This window comes from Danio rerio, chromosome 10 (genome assembly GCF_049306965.1).
Source record: "Danio rerio strain Tuebingen ecotype United States chromosome 10, GRCz12tu, whole genome shotgun sequence".
In the NCBI taxonomy this organism is placed as follows: domain Eukaryota; kingdom Metazoa; phylum Chordata; class Actinopteri; order Cypriniformes; family Danionidae; genus Danio; species Danio rerio.
Window position 1 is genome coordinate 38194122 of NC_133185.1, and position 19263 is coordinate 38213384.

The window sequence follows — 19263 nt, forward strand, 5'->3', positions numbered from 1 at the left end:
AGAATCTTGACTTTTTCTAATGAAGGTGAATTTTAAAGGAGATTGCCCTATGTTCACATTTATATTTTTGTTTGGTTTTTTCTTTGTGCAGTGCTGTCTTTTTCTTTCTGTATCACAATGACAGGATCTGTCAACAAATTACAGTACAAAGCCATTAAATTAGCCATAGTTTACATCAGAACAGCCCTCCAAAGTACACTGTTATATTGACAACATGAGTAATTTGTCTTATCCATACACAATGACAAATAGCTTTTTACTGTTATTCTAATGGCACTGACACATTCATTGACACAGAAATGTATTTTTGAAAGATGAACTAAGAATTTTGAACAAGAGACTGGCTTTTGCAGGTAATCCATGGTGTTTTGCTATTTGTGCGCATTGTTTTGAGAAATGCACTTACTGTTCTGCAAAATTTCAATTATGATCAGACAAATGTACCAAAACGACTGAGAAAGATTGTATTTAATACATTTCCCCAGCATATTAATTTGGGTTAAACCGATTTTTGAACTGTGATCTTAAGTTTTTCTTGCTAGATTTTATCCATTCTTGTCTACTGACTAATCTGATGAATATGCACAAATGTAATATTGTAAATCATCCTATAATCATCCAAAATATTGCTAATCATCTGTAACTAATATGCTGAATGATGGTGGAACATTATTTCACTCGTATTTTGACTTTTTATGACTTTTTATTTTTTATTTTTCTTTATTCTTTATTTGAAATAAGTACAAAAAAGATTAACATTTGATGTGGACACCAAAGACAGTAGCATGTCTAAACACGTCTGTGTTGTCTTTTATCCATATACATTTTTTTAGTAATTATTAATATATAAACATAAAACATATTTACAAAACTTTAAACAGTATATTTATTTTTTTTAACTATAATAAAACTAAACGTAAATAATAACTGTAAATGAGCAAACAAACAAACAAATAAATGCAGCACATGGACTCACAGGCTGTCCTTGCTTTCCGGCTTTTCCAGGCGGTCCCTTTGAAAATAATAAAATATATTAAGCTCAAATAAAACAATCCATTTTTTATCCTAAATGTAGAGGATTATGATATTATTTCTTGTCCTCCTGAACTCACTCTTTCTCCCGGATCTCCTTTGGGTCCCCTGTCACCCGGTGGGCCTGAAAAGCTTAAGATAGCCTAAGATGAATGTGAATTAATCAGTTTACAGTGTTCTGTGTCTACACCCATAGGAATCATCCAGTTATTTCTTCCCTTTATATACAATGTGTACGAAAAGTATTCAGACCCCCTTATATTTTTCACTCTTTGTTATATTAATCATGCAGTGGGGGTGTTTTTCAGCTGCAGCGACAGGACGACTAGTTGCAATCAAAGGAAAAATGAATGTGTCCAAGTACAGGGATATCCAGGACAAAAACCTTCTCCAGAGTGCTCAGAACCTCATACCGGGCTGAAGGTTTACCTTCCAACAGGACAATGACCCTAAGCATATTGTATAATAATGAAGGAGTGGCCTCACAACAACTCAATGACTGTTCTTGAATGGCCCAGCCAGAGCCCTAACTTAAACCTAATTGAGCATTTCTGGAGAAACCTAAAAATGGTTGTCCACCAACGCTCATCATCCAACATGACAGAACTGGAAAGGATCTGCAAAAAGGAATGGCTGAGGATCCCTAAATCCAAGTGTGAAAAACTTGTTGCATCTTCCAAAAAGACCCATGGCTGTATTAGGTCAAAAAGGTGCTTCTACTAAATACTGAGCAAAGTGTCTGAATACTTACGACCATGTGATATTTCCGTCAATATGGGGTGCTGTGTGTACATTCATGAGAAAAAAATTATCTGAATACTTTCCGTACCTACTGTATATATATATATATATATATATATATATATATATATATATATATATATATATATATTAGGGATGTAACGGTATCAGAATTTCACGGTACGGTAATACCTCGGTATGAATGTCACGGTACGGTATTTATTGAATCATTTACAGGAAAAAACAAAACTTATGAAAATACTCCAAAAAAGTGCCAAAAGTGTCAATGACATACAAATTAGCCATCTATCTGTAAGCTTTGAAACAGGAACTTCAATTTAAATAACAAAAAAATATTAAACCATGTAAAAAAAAATAAAGTTTCAATTTAGTATTGTTGAAAACTCATCACATTCAACATTTAATCACTCACTCACTTAGATAGAGATGGGTTTAAAGGAAAATTATCATATGAATATAATCTGGTAAAAGCTGGTATCTCTGGGTATTTACAATGTCCCCTGCAACAGAAAAAAACCCTCTCATTTGGGACTGAGGTTTCTGGGACAAGAGAGATATGACTTGGCCCAGGTTGTTAGCAATGGGGAACGTTGTGCATTTTCTTTCCCCCACTTGAGAGGACAAACCATGAGTGAGATAGAGATCTCATGTCTGCATCAATCTGAACAGTGTGCTGTGTTTCTGCAGTCCCCATGACTGATTAGTTGTATTCCCCAACTTGCAGGCACGTGCACACACAGTGCTCAACCTGTGCAGTGCACATGCCCTTTTTAGTCTTGGATAGAAAATTCCCTTCCAAAATGATCAAAAGTGCCCGCGCGACGCGACATACCCGCCGTCCCCGCTTTACAGTACGCGCGCGACAACACAGCTGATAAGAACTCGCGCGACAACACCGCTATTCAGTACGCGCGCGACAACACAGCTGATAAGAACTCACGCGACAACACCACTATTCAGTACGCGCGCGGCGACAACACCCGCTTTAGGGTTTTCCAGCTCTTTTTGATCCCCGCTTCTAGCAGCACACTCAATTTCCGCATTACTGGATCTGTAGCGACAACAGACCGCAAGGGATTATGGCCAAGCCTGGGCTGATGGGAATTGTAGTTTCCGGTACCTCCCGTTCGCTTCATTCGCCTGAGCAAATTTTCTCAGAAGACCTATAGTTTTACAGAGTCATGCGACTACGGTAATATCGAAAAAAATTAATATTGCGGTATGACGGTATTTACAATACCGTTACATCCCTAATATATATATATATATATATATATATATATATATATATATATATATATATATATATGTGTGTGTGTGTGTATATGTGTGTATATATATATATATATATATATATATATATATATATATATATATATATATATATATATATACATACATAAATATATATATAAATGCACATATTTATATACTGCAAATGCATACTACAACATAGTACTTTACAGACAGACAGACAGACAGATAGATAGACAGATAGATAGACAAAGATAAATAGATAAATTCCAACATTAACTTTCTAACTGTATTTTATATTGATAAAAAAGCATCTTACATTTTCTCCTGGGGCCCCTGGCTGTCCAGGTGGTCCAGCAGGCCCTATTTGACAAGTATGGAAAGAAAATGAAATGAGTGTGTGAATGATGCAGGATGAAACGCTTTCTGGTACTCTGCTGTACCTGCTGGACCAGGAGGGCCCGAGGGACCAGGAGGACCAAGAAAAGTCTGCAGGTCACGATAAGCAGCAAAGTCACTGTCCTCAACTGAAAATGTAAGAAATGATGAAAGTGAAATGAAATGATACAGGAGAGCCCTAAAAACAAGATATTGGAATTAAAAAAAAACATGGTGTCTCAAATTTGAATCATAAGATATAATTATAGACATTGAAATAACAAGAGAAAAAATTAAAAAGATTTTGCTTTCATTTCGTTGTTTATCTTTATGAATCCCTTATTTAAAGAGCACTGACACATTAACTACCCCTGAAGAACTTTTTGTTTGATTTCAGATATCATTATAGAATAATAGATCCCAAATAGCAGTTAATATTTTGTTATATTGTCTATTTTTGCTGTTTTGCCAATTATCTGATCAACACACATGCTTGTTTTGAATCAGTTGGATAAACCAATGATTCAGTCAGCCATTCATTTAAACAGTTGTTTACATCACTGCTCTGTGAATCCGTCGACTGAATGAATCAAATGAATAAATGACACAATGTCTGACTCATTAGATGTTTACTGTGCCCTAAAAATTGTTTAAATGGAATAAATTCAACAATTGAATTTAGGGGTATTACAGATTACTCAACATTTAAATATAATTTAAAGAAGTGGATCAAGTTTTTAATCATGTAATTCTTTTCTCTTGTTTTTTTATGAAATTGTTATCAATTTTTTTAAATATATAGATAAATTTTTAAATATATTTAGGGTTTTTCCCCTTCGATTTGGACAGGATAAAGGAGGTTACAGACAATATTTGGAGCAGAGAGAGGGGAAGGGTTGGCAAAGGACCTTGAGTCAGGAATCGAACTCGGGTCGCCGTAAGCACCATGGTGCTATATGTCGGTGGCGGTGCACTTAACCACTAGACTATTAATACCAACTAAAATATATTTTTGTATGTAATTGTACTAATATTGCTTGTGTGATAAGGATTTTTTTTTTAAATTTAAGGCTGCCTTTTTAAAAATCTGAAAGGGGGCAAACGCTGAAAATTAGCCGTTGTGGCTAACTGGTTTATTTAAAGTTTTTACTTTTGATTAATGAGCATTGTCCTTGTAAAATAAAATAAAGTAAAATAATAAATTAATTAATTAATTAATTAATTAAATGAAAAATATATTTAAAAAATCAAATATAAAAAAAATATTTAATCATTTAATATTTTTTACATATAAATAAATAAATAAATAAATAAATAAATAAATAAATAAATAAATAATTACCACAAAATGAAAATCCAGTCACCATTTACTCACCTATTGTTCTTTTGAAGAACATAAAAAAAATTGGAAGAATGTTGGTATGCAAACTATTTTGGAGCTGAAAAATTGTTTAATAAATATAACTCTACAGTAATTTAGATGCAACTTCTGAATTTAAAATCAACAGTTAAATGAAACAAAATAAAGCTACGTTATGTCTTTGTCAATTCTTTTTGCATTAATAACTTTTTTGGGGCGTTTATTTCCCAAAATAATTTCATAAGCATATCAAGATCGATGTTTGATCATCACTTGCAACCAGGAAATTGGGATACAGAAACGTAAAACATTTTCAATCTTTTGCAAATCTAAAAAATATATAAAAAAAGTGAGAAATAAGATGAGTAAACCCGTTGTATTATTAAGTAAAATAATTACATGCATAATTATACCAATTAGATAAAGTCAACTTAACAGTTCCGAGTTACAATGTATTTACTCACTTTTAAAAAGTGAACTATTTAGATGTTTTTTACAATGTCTGGATTGAAAATATGGTAATTCAGCTGCAGAAAATGTGAGTTGAGTAGCTGCACTGCTCTTCAGTTGAGCTGGATTTGGTGTTCAGGTTCTGCTTTAGGTTATCCAGATTCATGCTGCTTCAGAGACAGCTAACAAATGACTCTGATTAACTGCTGACAGACAGAAGCAGCCAGATTTAAACTGAGCCAGACCTTCACCACCCGTGCTCATACTGTGCAAATGCTGCCATCTGATGGTCATTTCAAACATAACATTTGAAAGCTTGATGATGGTTTTTGTGCAAAAGACTGTCTGAATGGAAATGAAAAGTCATTCGCATCGCACTGCTATTTTTTTCATTGGATTATATTGATTGATTAATGTATTACGTAATATTTGTTTAATGTGGAAATCAAATCACTACTAATAGAATTTGTATAAAATTACACATCCTCATTTCATTGCCTCTTAGAAGAGTTTATTAAATATGGAGTGTTGTGCTCACATTTATCTTGTTGTTTGGCCATTAGAGTAAACACATCTCCTCTGATGGAGAAGGGTGGAGATGCTGTGGGCCCCGGTGGCCCGGGGAGACCTCTCTCTCCTGGAGGGCCCTGCAGACCTTGAGCTCCTGTTGAGATAACAAGAAGTTAGCAATGAGTCAAATGATTTGTTTTAATGTTGTAAATCATAGTACAGAGTGTTTTTTTTTAACCTCTAGGTCCAATAGAACCAGGCTGTCCAGTAAAACCTGTCAGTCCAGGAGGTCCAGGGGGACCTGGGGGCCCAATAGGTCCTGGTAGTCCTGGGATTAAACAATAATTAGCAAGTCCATATTATGTATCCGAAATAAAAATGTTAGATGCTAAAAGATCAAACATATGTATTTTGTGTGTGTGACAATGTTTATATTAATACAAAGCATACAAATTATTAAATAAATTTACATCTATATTATTTGTTTTAAATATTATATTATATTATATTATCTTATATTATATTATATTATATTATATTATATTATATTATATTATATTATATTATATTTTAAAACAATAATATTTAAATAAAATAATAAAATAAAATATATTGCATAAAATAAATAAAAAATATAAAATTAAAATTAAATTAAATAATATAAAAAATTATGTTATATTTATATTATAGTATAAAATAACAATATATAAGTAATATTACAAAATAAAATAAATAAAATAAAATATATTACATAAAATAAAAGAAAAATATAAAAAAATATATAAAAAATTATTAAATTAAATTAAAAATAAATTAAATTAAAAACTAAATAAAACAAAAAATATAAATTAAATAAATAATTTTATTAAAATAAATTAAATAAAAAGTTTATTAAATTAAATATTAAATAATAATAATTTATATATATATATATATATATATATATATATATATATATATAATGAAAAATATATTAAAAATATAAAAATAAAATAAAATAAATAAAATACATATTAAATTAAATAAATAAAAAAATTATAGAAAAATAGAAGTAAAATCTATTTTTTAAATTAAATTAAATTAAATTAAATGTAAAATAGAATAAAATAAACATGAAATTATCCACATGACTAAACTTTAAAAAACGTTAAATCAAAACATCTGAGATTGATATGCTCTAACCTATGCGGCCAATGGCATTGGGTGCGACTGGTGAGGCATGTGTCCTGTCCACCTCATTATCAGCTGTTCTCTCAGGTGATTGGCTGGACAGAGGTAGAAGAGGAGCCTCTGCATCTCTCAGTAACATTATCTGTCAAAAAAAGGCAAACAACACACTTTAACCAACTTAACTTCAATGTAGACTATTCAATATGTAGGGTGTTCAATACAAGAAGTTATCGACAATTCTATCTCACCTGAGCTTCAATGACACTCAAGCGCTCTTTAATGTCAGCATAACCAGTACAGTTCATGCACTCTAAAGAGATGAATGCAAAAAAGAGAGAGATGTTAAGGTAACATGTGGTATGGCAGCAGAGAAAGGGGGATTTTTTAACCATAAAAAGTGATACAGCACAGAGTGAATAGATTAGGCAAATGCTATAAATCTCTCAGCCATCTGTTGTGTAGTAAGTCAAATCTATGATCGTTCAATCTAAAGATCTGTTTTTGCAATATTATAATTGCACACTATGAAGGATGTTCATCGGTTAAAGTGACACACGACAGGCAAAAACATGAACCAGTCAGATTGTAGCCGAATTTGGGCTTTGTAGAATCGGAAATTTGTGATAACCTGTGTGTGCTTTAAATGAAATCAATTCTATATTAAATTATGTTTAGTTTTTGCATTATTTGTTTTGCATTGATAATTTATTATATAATCATCAATTATTATATAATCATCAGTTATATTATATAATGATTTATAAATCTTAGTTATTCATTTAGTCTTCCGTTTATTTGATTTCTATGTTTAATTTGTTTATTTGTATCATGTATTATATTAATCATTTATTGATTTGATTTTTTGTATTTTATAGATTTCTTATTATTTGTTCTGCTTTTTCCATTGTTTGGTCTTATAGTGATGGTGTTTCATGAAATGTTCCCCTCCATTGATATGAGATATGTCTCTAATTCAGGGTCTTGTGGTCTAATGTGTATTTGTGCTGTTCAGATGAAGTATGAGAGCGCACAGGAAGACATACAACAAAGATTATTCAATAAACTCAACTCATTTATTATCATCATCACTTCGTCTCCTGCTCCTATATTGATAATAGACTGCTAATAGACTCTTTTCACATTTCCGTGTTTCTCATCATAGGTCATCAAAGTTGGGAAAACTTTGAGCGCAGTGAATGGGAGAATATACAACAAATAGTTTTTTTACGATCTTATTTGCTTAAATAATAAAAGAAAAACTCCTCAGTGGTGTTAAAAATACATTCAGGAAAAGGAAAAAAAAATTGTGTGAGACCGATAACGGCAGCTAGAAGTGAGAATAACGTCAAATTTTCTGTCCTGTCCCATTGACACTGCAATAGAAAAGTTCGCACAAGCAGAACTGATGTAGATGATATAATACATACAGAAATACATATTGAACTCAGAAATATTAGCCCCCCTGAATTATAAGCCCCCATTTTTTTCTCCAATTTCTGTTTAACTGAGGGAAGATTTTTTCAACACATTTCTAAACATAATAGATTTATTAACTCATTTCTAATAACTGATTTATTTTTTCTTTGCCATGATGACAATAAATAATATTTTACTAAAATGGTGTTAAAAAAATTTTAAACTGCTTTTATTATTTTTTATTATTTATTTTTATTATTTAAGACTTTCTCCTAAAGAAAGAATATTATCAGACATACAGTGAAAATTTCCTTGCTCTGTTAAACACTATTTAGGAAATAATTAAAAAAGAAACAAAAATTCAAGAGAAACAAAAATTCAATAAAAAAAAATCTAAATATTAAAAACTTACAAGGATTTAAGATGCTGATGACTATTAAGCGCGTATAAGACTTGTAATAAGGGTCCATTCAGTTGAGTACTGGTTAACAGGTTTGGGTATTGGAAACTCTGCTGACTTGTTGTCCAGATCCCTGGAGAAATTGACATTCCTGACAAGATCTGACATCCGGGGCTGGATCTTATTTATCTGCAGTAGAAAGTGTGATCTAACAGCTTCAGGTGTGTTGAGATTAATGTGAAGAACATCCAAAATAAGTCTTTCTGTTATAATTTATTCATTCGTGTCTGTAAATTTCAATTACAGTATATTTTTTAATATTCAAGCTTTTTTGTCCTACACTGAGCCTCAAATCTCCACCGAAGCAGCACTTACAAAATCATCTTTTAGTATTTTATGCCTAGTTCAGACTGCGTGATTTTAACCCCGATTTTGGCTCGCCGACAGGTTTTGAGAAATCGCCGACAAATGCCTGAAATCACAGGCAAATCGCTGCTCGTGCACGTGAGTGACAATCACACAGTATGAACTTTCAAAGACGCTATCTGAGAGAATCGCCGATGAGTCGCCGATGCCTGCGAGATATTTGGCATGCTAAATATCTGGAGCTGTCGGCGATTCAAATCATGCCGTGTGAATTGAGTTTTGACTGAAAATAACATCAGCGATCGCCAACAGCCAATGAGAGAGCAGCTTTCACTTGTGTGTGCGCGTGTGTATACCTGCTGCAGGCCAGCGGGAGGCTGGGGGAGAAGGTAAAAGCGCTCTTTTTCGGTTTATTTGGACCCACGAAATGGAGGAAAACTAGTGGAGGTTTGACAGGACTCAGGACCAACCGTGTCTGTTTGACGTTTCATACAGAAAGAAATTAGTTTATTATCAACGTTGAGGAGAAATGGCTAATTCCCTTTAAACCCAGGTGAGCAAACATGTACATGTTCTACCCCATTAAAGGCTTCTTTCTCATTATGTTAATAACAAAAGATATACTACGTGTTTTTGGCTGTGAGACGTAGTTTGGACGAAGTTGTCAGCGATTCTTCCTATAGTAACGTCATGCAATCTGAAAGCCCCTGTCGCCGATCCATCTTGCAGTGTAAACCAAGCAGCGACGAAACGCTAGCCCAGATAGTCATGCAGTGTGAAAACATCTGTGACATGACTACTTTGAAAATCATGCAGTCTGAACTCGGCATTAGTATTTTAGTATTTTCTAAAGTATGGAGTGACAGACTCCCAAAATGTTGATTCATTCACATTGAAGAAATCTAAATTCTTGCTTATTCATTCATTTTCTTTTCAGCTTAGTCCCTTTTTTAATCAAGGGTCACCACAGCGGAATAAACCGCTAACATATCCAGCACATGTTTTATGCAGCGGATGCCTTTCCAACTGCAACCCAGCACTGGGAAACACCCATTGACTCTTATTCACACACATACACTACAGACAATTTAGCTTACTCAATTCACCTATAGCGCATGTCTTTGGACTTGTGGGGGAAACAGCTGGAAGGCCATCCGCTGTGTAAAACTAAAGTCCCTCTAAGGCGAGTCATTTCACTAGGCGGCCATCTTTGAAATGCCTCTCGGACAGTATGCTCGGGCAGTCTGTTTGAACATCTGTCCATTTAGTTTAGTTTCTAAATGTTAGTATCACTAAAGAACTTAGAATAACCAAGAAGCGACACTCAATAGAACGATCCATTGCAACAGCAGCACCCAGCAACAGCCCCGGATTATGCCATTTTGGAGTGAAAGCGATCGGCTGTCCATTGGATCTTCTTGCTGTCACGATGGCAAGCAGCTGCTTTGTTTTTTATTTATTTATTTAAAAAGCACATTAAAGCTGATATACAACCTAAAAGACAACAAAACAACACTTACTATCACAATCATCACCACATTATAGTTTATTTTACTGATTTATATTATGTTGTTTTTCTATTAGAGTTTTCATTCCAAAATGGCATCTAGAGGCTGTTTCCCCAAATTGCAGTAGTGTCGCCTCTTGGTGGTTCTATGCTCTTTGGTATCACACAAAATCTGCAGAAACTCATGTCTGGTCCAAGCCCCTCCCCCGGAGATTTCTATAGCTCCTGTACTAGAAGGCGGGGCTTCATTCACCATATTGACAGTTACACTTTTCCCGATTCAAAAGTATACGAGTGACACGTTTTGTTGTATTCTATAGTCTTTGGTAAAACATATGCTGGATAAGTTGGCGGTTCATTCCGCTGTGGTGACTTCTGATTAATAAAGGGACTGAGCCGAAAAGAAAATGAATGAATAAACAAGAATTTAGATTTCTTCATCCAATGTTGTGTGCTAGAAATGTATGCAAATTAGTGCACATTTAATAAAATAATGATTAATTTGCATATTCAAGCAACATTTTAAAAGTGACCAATGAACTGGGGAAGTATAATGATATATTTTATGTATATACAGTTGAAGTCAAAATTATTAGCCCTAAAGTAAATTTTTCTTTCTTTTTTAAATATATTTCCCAAATGATGTTTAACAAAGCAAGGATTTTTTTTTTCATCTTAAGCAATTTTTTTTCCGATTGTCTACAGAACAAACCATCGTTATACAATGACTTGCCTTATTAAGCTAGTTATGCTTTTAACTTGTACTTTAAGCTGTACAGAAGTGTCTTAAAAATATCTAGTAAAATATTATGAACTGTCATCATGGCAAAGATTAAATTAATCAGTTATTAGAAATGAGCTATTAAAACTAGTATTTTGAGAAATGTGTTAAGAAAATCTTCTCTCCGTTAAACAGAAATTGGAGAATGAAATATACAGGGGGGTAATAGTTCTGACTTCAACTGTAGATATATTTTCATCCTATTCACCTGCAGTGTCTTGCCTTGCCTTAACAAAGACACATTCATTCATACTGTACTTAAAATTCCAAGAATCCTTCCAGAGTCACAGGCCTGTAGTCCAAAAATGAAATCCATCCTCGAAACCTCAGTGTGAAACCAAAATAGAAATTTGTACGCACACAGCGTTGCCTTTTGTTGAACAACGAGAACTTGTTAGAGAGACACTAAATGAGTTCAATCACATCTCTGGTTGACATCTCTCTCTGGGGGAGAATAAGGAAGAGGAAAACCAGACATTGGCGAGCTGTGGATTTCCATTCGCATGGAAACCTGGTGAAGGGAAATATCTCACTCTGGGTTTCCCCAAAATCCAGATCCTCTTCTCAGCATTGAGCTTGTCAGGGTGAAGAGAACCACAAGATGCTGGATCTCTCTGTGGAGGAAGAGCGATGGTCCAAGATGCAGAGGCTTGGGAGTTATTTGGCATGAAATGAGACGATGATGAATGGCAGGTGATCGCTCACTGCTGGAATTTTATATGTTTTTTTTTTTTTTACCTGACAAATGATGAGATTAAAAATTTGGACTTTGAAGCAAAGACTAAAAAGTATAGTTTTTCATAAACAATTTGTCCATTGAGTTAAACACTTTTATTCATCAATTCTATTCAAGGTTATTTGTATAGCACTTTTCAGAATAATTAATGTTACGTTGAAGTGTGATTATGTAAGTTAAGGGGTCGTTCACATATTGTATCTAAAAGCGTTTGGAAATCGTGTCATCTGTCATTGCATGGTGTTACAGTCAACAGCTATCTAAGCTACTGCGGATCGCTGGAGAACTACAAAACAGCCACAAAATGGACTACAAATCCCGTCATGCACCACACACACCTGTTCCAGTTTTCCTTGATTACACACGCACACAGACACAGCTGAAGCTTGTCATCACTGATTTTAAGGACTATAAATACACTTCACTCACTCACATTAGTTGCTGAGTCTTGTTACCTGTTACCTTTACCAACCATTTTCCTTGCCTTGTTTTCCGATGCCGTGTTTGATCTTTGCTTTGCTAACTGATTTATGATGTTAGCCGCCTGAACTGATCTCTTGCCTGCTCTTTGACCATGATTTTTTATTGTCATTGATGATTTTGTTTGCTGTTTTCTGACCATACTTTGTGTAATAAAGACTCTGCAATTGGATCCTCACCTCCGTTGTCCAGCACAGTATTGTTACACAAGGCGACCATCAACCGTTTTCTTAGAGAATGACAAACTGACAAGACATTGTTGCAGCTTTGATACAAGTTTTATTTACGGAGAAAATTAAAAAGCATTGCAGTTATTGGGTGTTCTGTGTTTGTCTGAGATAATCAGTCTACTAAAATCTGTATATTACATACAAAGCATAAAGTTGATTGGTTAACTATGGTCACTTGACTCGCCGTACGTTTGTGGTTTTCTGAAAAGTTGAGATGCGCCTCCATTGGAAATAACAAACTTGACCAACCAAAAGATGTGATATTTGAACGACCCCTAAGGTGTGAGTAGGGTGGATAGTACATCTGTAAAGTATAAACATAGCTAATCTTCTATATATCTTAATATACTGTATATATTTACAGCCGGCAGCTAGCTCTCTGGAGCTCTCATGGTCGTGCACTGAAGCTAAGTAGGGCTGCGCCTGGTTGGTATCAGGAAATGGTGTTAGTGAGGACAGCAGGTGGTGCTTATATTGTGGTCTGTGTGGCTCCTAATGCCCCAGTATAGGCATGGGGACTGTCATTGAGCATTGTCCTTCAGCTGAGAGGTTACACTGAAATCCTGACTCTCTGTGGTCGTTAAATATCCCCACTGGCCTCTGTCCATCACAGCCTCCTAACCATCCCCATATTAAAATTGGCTTTGTCAATCTCTTTCTATTAATAAGTAAAATAGCTGTCGTTGCATTATCCAGGTGAAGGCTGCACACTGGTGGTGGTTGAGGTGATTCCTTTCAACATCTGTAAAGCACTTTGAGTCCAGACAAAAAGACGCTATATAAACATAAGGAAATATTATTTTTAATCTGCAGTTCTTCAATAAAATAATTTTTTGAAAGGTGATAACTATTCTATATATTTGTAACATTGTGTTTTAGTGTATAGTTTATAATAAAGTGTCTGGTTGATATAATAATAATAAAATGTTAAATTGGATTTATTTTTAAGGTTTCAACAACTTTATATTTATATTTATACTATATGTGAAATTGTCTTATAAGCAGTGTTGGGCACGCTCCTTTAAAAGAGTAATTATTTATAGTTACTAGTTACTTCTCACAAATAGTAACCGAGTTCATAACTGACATACATCAAAGACTATAGAATACACAAGACATGTCATTCGTATACTTTTGAATGGGGAGTAGTGTAACTGTCAATATGGCGAATAAGGCCCAGTCTAGTAGTATAGGAGTGATTCAGCGATTGTTATATGATGAATAAAGCCTGCCTTTTAGTACAGGAGCCAATCAGCGATTGCTAGAGAATAACAATTCTCCAGGGAAGAGGCTCGGACCAGATGTGAGTTTCAGCTGATTTTGTGTGGTACGAACATTTAGGAATGAAACTACAGAGACTGTTGTTTAATTTTATTGGTTATTCGTAATATGAAATGTAATCATGAGCTTGGCAAGTAATTTCGGAGAATTTGATGTTTCCCCATTCAGACAGAATGCCCGAGCATACTGCCCGAGAGGCGTTTCAAAGATGGCCGCCGAGTGAAATGACTTGCCTTAAAGGGCTCCTAGGTTACCCCCTTTTTTTCAGATTTATTATGAATCATTTGTGTCTCCAGAATGTGTCTGTAAAGTTTCAGCTCAAAACATCCATCAGATTTTTTATTATACCTTTTATAAGATTCTGTTTTATACATTTTTGCACTGGGTGGCGGATTTGCTGTTCTGCGCCTTTAAGGCTAGTACTCCCGGCCCACCGTTTCTACGTGCCTTTCTGCGTGCCTTAATCTCCTCCCTCGGCTGCATCAGACAAAAAAACAGACATAAAGGAAGCAGATCTCATCTAGCATTTGTGAGAAATAATACAGTAAGAACTTTATCCATGATTATTTGATGAATTTGCTGTGTTAAGTTACAACGTCAATATTGTTACAAAGTACATACATACAGAGAGTGCGTTTAGCTTTGCACTCTTTTTGCATGCATATGTGACAGGATACAGGCTAATCTCTACTGCTCTATGGATATCTGTTATGTTAATGTACAAAATAAACCTGATTTAACGTCCACAAAGCGAGATTGAAGCAGCTTCTTTCATAATTGTTCCGACACGCAGCTGTGCTGTTAAAGTAATTCTGAAGTAAATCGCTGTAATTCATTACACACGTGCACTATTTAAAAACATTTTAAACTTGTGAAACTCACTCTTGATCACATTTGATGACGATTGTTGATCCTAGCGAACTGAACAGAGCTTTTATTCCCGGTTGCATTGCACTCATCTTTTCTTGCTTATCTGATTATACACGTGACTACCGGGACATGTTACGCAGCTGTCAATTAATTCGGTGGGCGGGGGGACTGCACTCCTACGACAAGTTGCGGTTGGTCTGAAAACCGCTCTAATTGGTCCATCGTTTTTATGTTGTTAAATTGAAAAAAAAGTACTCTGTGTGTTTATATCACCTCAATATGACCGCCTATACACTATACCTACACATGTTTCTGTCCAAACAGCTTAAAAAGTAGATTTTTCACTATAGGTGCCCTTTAAAGGGACTTTGGCTAAAATAGATATAAAAGTAACTAACTACCAGGGAAAGCAACTATTGGTTACTTTTAAAAAAATCTAATTTGTCAAATGATTATAAAATAAATATGAAACATTGTACACTAATCTACACTATTTTAATGTTGTTGTGAGGCAATGTGAGAGACACCCATCAAATTCAACATATCATTTTAAATATTAACATAAACATTCTTGCCCATAAGGGGAAAAATAGTGCTTATATTTCTAGTTTGCGAACGCTACCTTTAAACTTGTTGGTTTTGCCATCGTTCTAAGTCCTGGTTGTTGATGTGTGCGACTGACTGTGTGTGTGCTTGTGTGTGAACGCCTGCATTACTCTGCTTTCGATTACCAAATGATGAAAATGTACTCTATCACGTTCTCAGTTACACCATGTTCACAGACACACCAATCATCATCATCACTGCCCCAGCCCCGAACACACATTCCACAGAAAGAGATGGCTGAGAGAGACGCTGCTCGCATGAAAACCGCTTCAGTGTTCTCAATTATAGTAACGTGCATTTTATTGTCAGTAATGATAGCAGTGTTGTAACTGGGGGAAACTGTAGCTCATTTGATTACTCATTACTGAAAGAAAGTATCGCCGTTAGTAATGCTGTTTATTTACAGCGCTGTTATTCTCATCACTGCCTATAACAACAATATGAAGCAGTTTAAAGCATACTTATGAGTTATGCTACATACAGTATGCAATGCATTGAGTCTAGATTACTCTAGATTACTTGCTGAATGCTTTTAACTTAAAAAGTTAATGTGAATTTTCAACTAAAGATGAATTTTTAGACCTTGGAGAATTGTGTGTGTTTTGTCATCATCTTGTGTTTATGTCTGGACTTAACGTGCTATCTTTGATTTTATTTGTATTTTTTGTATGCTGCAGCACTGTCTGTTTATTTACATCACCATACAAGCGTGCCATACTGTATGTATTACCCCATTTAACCCAGTTTTCCCATTACCATTCACTTCTTTAAATGATGGATGTGAAACTTTTAGAATCCACAAAAGAAAAAAAAGGCTTTATCGTTGCTGTGTGGACATAGCCCAAAAGCTAACCAGCACTGCAAACTACTTGGCAAGAAAAGAACCGATCATATAATGTTATTACTTCAAGTTTCTGAGACATTTACAACACTAAAAGCTTCCTCATCTGTTCTCAATTGACTGAAATGCGAGATTAAAGGCCACAGCACAGTGTCATCAAAGGACAGACCTCATGAAGGGACATTAGCTCATTCCTCGAAGAGCAAAGGAACAAATTTGTCACTCCTCACCACAATATACACATCCACCAGAGCAGAAAAGCTGACATGTGTCTGCTTTATTTGAGCAGAAACCCAAACGGACTGCATTAAAACTCAATACTAACTGCACAAGGATACACCCATGTTCATAATTTTAAAAAAAGCATTTGAACTATACCAGTATTGCTCAGAAAACACCAATATTTAATTTGAAGGTTCTCCATTGGACTGGGCAATGTATGATAAACCCATTCAACTGCATTCAAATGCAATAGTAACAGCATGAGATAACACCCATGTTGGCTAACCCAAAGAATGGCATTTAATCTATACCAGTATTGCTCACCAATCTTTACTTTGTAGGTTCTCTATTGAACTAAACAATGTATGATGAAGCCATACGGACTAAATTTAAATGCAATAGTAACTGCATGAGAAAACATCCATGTAAGAATGGTATTTAATATATACCAGTATTGCTCACCAAGATTTACTTTGTAAGTTTTACATTGGACTGGGCGATGCATTATAAACCCATACGGACTGCATTAGAATGCAATAGTAACTGCACAAGATAACACCCATGATGGTTAGCCCAAAGAATGGCATTCAATCTCTATACCAGTATTGCTCACCAATCTTTACTTTGTAGGTTCTTCGTTGGAATAAACTATGTATGATTAAGCCTTATGGACCTCATTCTAATGCAATAGTAACTGTACGAGATAACACCCATGTTGGTACACCCAAAGAAAGGCATTCAATCTCTATACCAGTATTGCTCACCAATATTTACTTTGTGGATTCTCTATTGGACTCTGCGATGTATGATAAACCCATATAAACTGCATTCCAACGCAAAAGTAACTGCACGAGATAACACTCATGTTGGTAAACTCAAAGAATAGCATTCAATCTATACCAGTATTGCTTACCAATATTTACTTTGTAAGTTCTACATTGGACTGGGCGATGCATAATAAACCCATCCGGACTGCATTAGAATGCAATAGTAACTGCACAAGATAACACCCATGATGGTTGGCCCAAAGAATGGCATTCAATCTCTATACCAGTATTGCTCACCAATATTTACTTTGTGGGTTCTCTATTGGACTCTGCGATGTATGATAAACCCATACAGACTGCATTCAAACGCAATAGTAACTGCACGAGATAACACTCATGTTGGTAAACTCAAAGAAAGGCATTCGATCTATACCAGTATTGCTCACCAATATTTAATTTGTAGGTTCTACATTGGATTGGGTGATGTATAATAAACCCATATAGACTGCATTCAAACACAATAGTAACTGCATGAGATAACACATACGTTGGTAAACCCAAAGAACGGCATTCAATCTATACCAATATTGCTCACCAATATTTTCTTTGTGGGTTCTCCATTGGACTAAACGATGTATGATACAGCCATACAGACTACATTCAATTGCTATAGTAACTGCACAAGACAAAACCCATGATGGTAAACCCAAAGAACGGCGTTCAATCTCTATACCAGTATTGCTCAACAATATTTACTTTGTAGGTCTCTCTATTGGACTGGCCGATGTATGATAAAAGGATGTGTACAAGCAGACTTAGTAAATGGCGAATGAAATGTTCAGCTGTCTGACATGTGCCTGTTCTCCTTATATCTTGGCTTAGTTGGATTTCAGGCTGCTCTCAGATCAGTAGACAGCTGAATGTTTCGGGGGAAAAAACACCCAACGGATGAGCTGCAAAGAAGAGCAACACAATGGGATCTGCAGACATTGGATTGCCATTATGCTTTTTGCAGATGCGAAGGAATGGTTCCATGTTTAGGGAACTAGCACAGCGATTTTATTAAAACTGACATGGTTAATAAAGTTGTGCAAACACATGCCAGCGCAGACATCGGTGATGTATTGATGTACCAAAGCAGAGTGCGACTCGTGTCTTAGGAGAAGTACAAATACACAAATCACAGATGCGAGCTGACCACATTAAGACTCCACACCCATTAACAGCATTCTGGCAGAGACTGATGGGGGTTTTCGGGGATTATGAAGAGGACATCTCAGCATGTTAGAGATGGTTTATAAAAGAGGTTGATTGGTAAAATGCAAAGTAATGAAATCGTTTCGGACAGAATTAGAATTAGTAGTAATGCCAGATCTACAGCATGTGCGTCATTTGCTGCCATGTGTCAAGCACTTAGTCCAATATTTTTTTCTATTGGAGCCAATCCATTCATTCATTTTCCTTCAGCTTAGTCCCTTATTTATCAGGGATCGCCACAGTGGAAAGAACCGACAACTACTCTTGCATTCTCAAACACTACGGCCAATTTTGTTAACCCAATTCTCCCATAGCGTATGTCTTTGGGCTGTGGGGAAAACTGGAACACCCAGAGGAAACCCTTGTGAACAAGGGGAGAACATGCAAACTCCACACAGAAATGGCAACAAGTTCGAACAAGCAACCTTCTTGCTGTTAGGTGACAGTGCTAACCACCGTGCACTGAGCCACCGTGCCATCATATTAGAGTCAACCTTTTACTAATTCTAGTAGAAATGAAAAATTGCAGTTAAAGGCACAGTATGCCCACTAGAGGGTGCATATTCACAACAAACAAAGCTTTAGTT

At 35.1% G+C, this 19263-nt stretch overlaps 1 protein-coding gene across 2 annotated transcripts in view; it reads right to left on the minus strand.

The window, feature by feature from the left end:
• The window catches only part of col26a1 (collagen, type XXVI, alpha 1), a 55892-nt gene that overhangs the window by 12066 nt on the left and 24563 nt on the right, over positions 1 to 19263 (minus strand). For both annotated transcript variants that reach the window (XM_005172722.6, XM_073914999.1), the window contains exons 4-11: positions 7165 to 7226; positions 6929 to 7058; positions 5985 to 6074; positions 5775 to 5900; positions 3492 to 3575; positions 3368 to 3411; positions 1113 to 1175; positions 977 to 1012 (exon numbers count right to left, since the gene is read on the minus strand). In XM_005172722.6, coding sequence (XP_005172779.2) covers positions 977 to 1012; positions 1113 to 1175; positions 3368 to 3411; positions 3492 to 3575; positions 5775 to 5900; positions 5985 to 6074; positions 6929 to 7058; positions 7165 to 7226 — 635 coding nt within the window. The remainder of the gene's footprint in view (positions 1 to 976; positions 1013 to 1112; positions 1176 to 3367; positions 3412 to 3491; positions 3576 to 5774; positions 5901 to 5984; positions 6075 to 6928; positions 7059 to 7164; positions 7227 to 19263) is intronic.